The sequence below is a fragment of the Orycteropus afer genome, unplaced genomic scaffold (genome assembly GCF_000298275.1).
Source record: "Orycteropus afer afer isolate SDZICR_OR568_19922 unplaced genomic scaffold, OryAfe1.0 scaffold00148, whole genome shotgun sequence".
Lineage (NCBI taxonomy): Eukaryota > Metazoa > Chordata > Mammalia > Tubulidentata > Orycteropodidae > Orycteropus > Orycteropus afer.
In genome coordinates, this window is record NW_006921735.1 from 609,660 (window position 1) to 614,651 (window position 4,992).

At 39.7% G+C, this 4,992-nt stretch overlaps 1 protein-coding gene across 1 annotated transcript in view; it reads right to left on the bottom strand.

Moving 5' to 3' along the window:
- LOC103201376 (dystrophin-like) overlaps positions 1-4,992 on the bottom strand; it is a 2,052,823-nt gene that overhangs the window by 307,270 nt on the left and 1,740,561 nt on the right. The window contains exon 49 of the mRNA XM_042781676.1: positions 671-749. Within this exon, the coding sequence (XP_042637610.1) occupies positions 671-749 (79 nt within the window). The remainder of the gene's footprint in view (positions 1-670; positions 750-4,992) is intronic.

Genomic DNA, 4,992 nt, shown 5'->3' on the forward strand with positions numbered 1-4,992 from the left:
CCTTTCTCCTGCTCTTCTGGCCTGCTTCTTTGGGCATCCTTGAGTTTCCCCTCCTCACCTAATCCCTTCGGCTGATTGCTCTTCTCTTTGGCTTCCTGGGTTTTATCCCCTTTCTCCTGCTCTTCTGGCTATTTCTCTTAGTATTTAGTATAAAAGTATGATGAACAAAACAGTAAAACCAGAAAAGAAAAAGAATGAGCAGGGGTCAAGGATAAAAGAGGAATAACAATAATTAAGGAAATGAAACACGATAGGCCGAGGTTCCAACTTTGAGGCAGAAAGTAGTTGAAGAATTATATAGTGATAAGTAATTATAGAGTCACAGGAAAAGATAGATACAGAAAGAGACATACATAAATACTGAAGGCCTGTAACAAATGTATAATTATCAGCTTTATGAGGTGAATTGCTACAGGCAGAAATAAGGACTGTCAAATATTAGTTAGCACTCAAGAATATACTGCAGGAAAAAATTAGGCATTAGCCAGAGACTAGACAAAATGATCTAACTGGTTCTCCTTTTCCTAACCTGAATTCAGCCAGCAAGTTATGTCTCAGGATGATTTATGCCTCTACTGCATCTGGCAGAGATGACTGTTATTCAGCTCTTAATTCTTAGCTACTGAGATGCAGACAAGAGATTAAGCAATGAGAGCTGAAAACTACTTACTGGAAAGGAAGTGCTGGGAGGCTGGGCCAAAGTCCCTGTGGGCTTCATGCAGCTGCCTGATGCGGTCCTCAGTGGCCACCTGGGAGGACAAAGAGAAAAAATGATGTTCTCTCATCATACATAATTAGGAGCATTAAAACAATGTATCCTTTTTGGTAAGATCTTTTGGGTGTCTAAGGCTGAGAACACTACAGTGACAATTTATGACCCCAGTTTTAATATCTGCTTACCGTATGTGGCTCCGGACTCATTTTTATCAAACCAAGGCCAAACAAAAAGGATATCCTCTCTTGTCAGTGTGAAAATGAGATTGTTACATCCAACTCATTGAAAGTAAGAAATGAACTTCTGCCCCAAGTGGTGGTGTTGTTATTTGACATTGAGTCGGACCTGACTCATGGCGACCCCTCCTTGGTTTCCGAGGCGGTATCACTACGGAAGTAGATTGCCCAACCTTCCTTCCAAGGAGTGGGTGGTGGGTTTGAACCGCCAGCCTCCTGGTTAGCAGTCAGGTACCTTAGGCACTATGCTACCAGAGCTTCTGCCCCAAGTAGAACCTATCCAACAAATGCAAAATCTCACAAAAAGTTTAGGGAGATTGCCTTCGGTATTATACTAGGTGATTAAAAGATCTCAGAAACGGTGTATATTTTGTCCTTTACTCAGTCAATCGCTTTTTAGTAAATTTTCTGGCATTAGTATTGATTGGTAATTGGTGAGTGATAATTAATTACTAATGACTGCAAAATAGCCAATACTTGATTAATTATCAAAGAAGCAGAGGCAAAGGCTTAAATCTGGGATAATATAGAATGGTTGGTGAGCTGTAGGAAATTTTTATACTTCAGTTTTCAGTGGACTTGGAAATCACTGGGAAATATACCTTTAGGTGGCATGGAATAAAAATCGCCCTTCTTTTTGTTCTTATTAGGTTTTTCTATGATCTATTGACATAGTATCATGTCAGCTTAGTGAATTGCATTCTGGGTGGAAAAAACAGGAAGAAATTTATGAGTAAAATGGTATGCTTTGTCATCTAATATTTTGCTTGATATTAGTGGCAGCCCTAGGCATCATAACTCTGTAACCCCAGATCTTGATTTGGTTTTGAACAGCCTATTTCAGACCAGGGTTGATCACAGCTTGCACAGAGCTACCATAGCTCCAGGGGTGTTAGTTCCTGTGATGTGGAGAATTCTCAAGTGGTCAAACAGATTAGAAAAGTGGCTCAGGTAGTCTGGTTGACAGCCAACTTTGACCTTGCAACAGCAATCAACTACCCAGCGTAAATCCAGAGCAATCTTCTTTTTTTTCACTCACTCCCTAGCCCTGACCTTATTTACTTGGACCATATATTTGGTTAATCAAGTGGGGTTCCAAAAATGCAGGATTTGCTTCACTGTTACTTACACAAAAGTGTGAAGAACATCTCAAATCTAACAATCCAGCCTCATGACCCTAAACTCCTGCTGAGCCCCACTGAACTCCCGGCTTATCATGAGATATTCTGTTCCATCCATTTTTGTGTGCTTTGTTCTGTTGCTCCTTCCCTCGTCGCATACTCTTTTCTCTTCCAGTTCAAGTTTTAGATAAATGTTTATTTGCTTACTTTCCAAACCCCAGGTTAAAACTGCAGTGAAACCTGTGAGAGCCGGAACTCGATGGGATGGCCTCATTTTTCTGGGTCTCACAAGATTTCCACCTTTGACAGGGTGCAGTCTTACCACTTTTCTCTCACTCTCTATTAGTGTGAAATATTTGAGTTTTCCTTCTCTGACAAGTTTCCACCTTAAACAGTTTCCTGCTTTTGCAGGTTTTACTGGAATTGCTTTCTTGGTATCCCCATAGTACATGGTTTATACTTGTATCTACTATAACTATGTGGACATGAATATCTCCAGCAACTGATAGTAAACCTCATTAATGGCAGGGACCATCCTTGCTTACCTCTGCCACCATCTTGCAGAATGTGCTGAATGTTTCACATAGAAAGTGGTAGCAGGTATCTCTTCAATGAGTAGTCAACCAAACCAATAGATAAATGACCAAGTGAGGGAGGGAAACAAACAAGACTATCCACTGGCACTGACTGCACATCGTGGGTAAGTCATTCTAAATTTACATTTCCTTATCAGTAATATGTTAATAATGATAAGACCTACCTCATAGAATTTTTGTGGGAATTAAATAAGATGATGGAAGTAAAGTGTTTAGTCTAGTTTCTGTCATATGGTAATGGCTTGATAAATGTTAGCAGCTACTGTGATTGTTTTCTATTAGAGTTAACAGAGAGAAATAGGTACAAGGTACCACATCCAATAAAAAGAGTAATGTTTATTAAGCGCTATGCAGGTGACAGCAAATCTGCTGCAAAAGACCTCTTTAAAGTGCTGAAGAGCAAAAATGTCTCTTTGAAGACTAAGGTGCACCTAATCCAAGCCATGGTGTTTTCTATTGGCTCATATACATGTGAAAGCTGGACAATGAATAAAGAAGACAAAAGAAGAGTTGATGCTTTTGAGTTGTGGTGCTGGTGAAGAATACTGAAAGTACCATGGACTGCGAAAAGAACTAACAAGTCTGCCCTGGACGAAGTGCAGCTGGAATGCTCCTTGGAGGCGAGAATGGCCAGACTTCGTCTCACCTACTTTGGTCATGTTGTCAGAAGGGACCATTCCCTGGAGAAGGATATCATGCTTGGTAAAATGGAGGGTCAATGAACAAGGGGAAGGCCCTCAACAAGATGGATTGACACAGTGACTGCAATGATGGTGTCAGGTATAGCAAGGATTGTGAGGCTGGTGAGGGACTGGGCAGTGTTTCCTTCTGTTGTACATGAGGTCGCTATGAGTCAGAGATGACTCGATGGCACCTAACAATAGCAACATGCATGTGACAACATGAATTATTTTACTTAATTCTCATAATAATTATGTTGTAGGAATTATTATCAACCTCTACTTTATTGATATAGAAACTGAGTGATGGAAATGGTTACTGTTTGGCTGTTAACCAAAAGGCTGGAGGTTTGAGTATGCCCAGAGGCACCTCAGAAGAAAGACTTGGCAGTCTACTTCTAGGAAAATCAATCACTGGAAACCCTATGGAGTCACAGTTCTACTCTGATACCCATGGGGTCACCATGAGTCAAAGTTGACTCAATAGCAACTCGTTTAATTATTTGTTCACGTTCTAAGTATTTGATACTTGTAACTAAGTCAATATTGAGAGAGATACATAAGAAACTAATGTCATAGCTGCTGGTCTTGAGAAGCATTATGGGTTGAAGGTGAGCAGTAAAGACAAGCCAAGGAAAGGCCTAGGGCAACAGAACATTGATGGTGGGGAGAGCAATGAGATGCATTTAGCTAGGAACATTAGAAACAGATGATGCAAAGCAAGGCATCCCAGACTGTGAGACTCAAGATTTACCCTGTAGACCAAGGGACCACTAAAGACTTCTGTGAGTGACTCAGTATTTTAGAGGAAAGTTATGTTTTAGGAAGATTAGTCTGTCAGTGTGGCGTAAACCAGATTCAAAAGGGGCCCTGAGGCTGAAACCAGTTAGAGGCTGTTACAATTGACTAGAGTTGGGGTGATATGTGTTGGAATTAAGACAGTGTTGCCTGGAATGAAAAAGTAGGTACAGATAAAAAGATATTTTGAAAGAAGGAAGAATTAATCAATTTTGGCATTGGAGCTTATGTTTTGAATAAATAAATACAACTCCTAGATTTTAAGTGTGGAGGACTGAGAGAAAGAGGATATTGTTGCTGGATATATGGAAATTAAAAAAGGGAGGAGTGGTGTATATGTGTATGAATTCATTGTGAACACCATGTGTTTGACCTAACAGTGGAACTTTTGACTTGAGACACCATGTGTAGGCAGTTAGAGATGAGCAATTTGTTATGGTCATTCTAAGAAGGAAATGAAAGTGAGACTAAAGGGGGAAGTTTGAGCTTTGGAAACGGGATGAGAAAGAAGAGGCAATGAAGTTAAAATAGAGTTATTTAAAGAGACAGGAGGAAGGAACTCAATTTCCTCTGAATTAATAGACTATACCTCTGTTTCCTTTGATTAAGAGTAATAGAAGAATAACATCTTTTTTGGAAGTATACCTCCTGTTTTTACTATTAAATCATAGATCACAAAAGCTTAGAACTGGAAGAAATCTTATCTATTGATATACGAGGGTCTATTTTTTAGAGCTATCCCAGATGGGTAGAAAACTGCCATCTGGTCCATGAGTACTCATAATCTAATTTGCAGCAATTCTACAGTAAAAGAATGTCAAGGAGTGGAATAAAAAAAGATCTTTT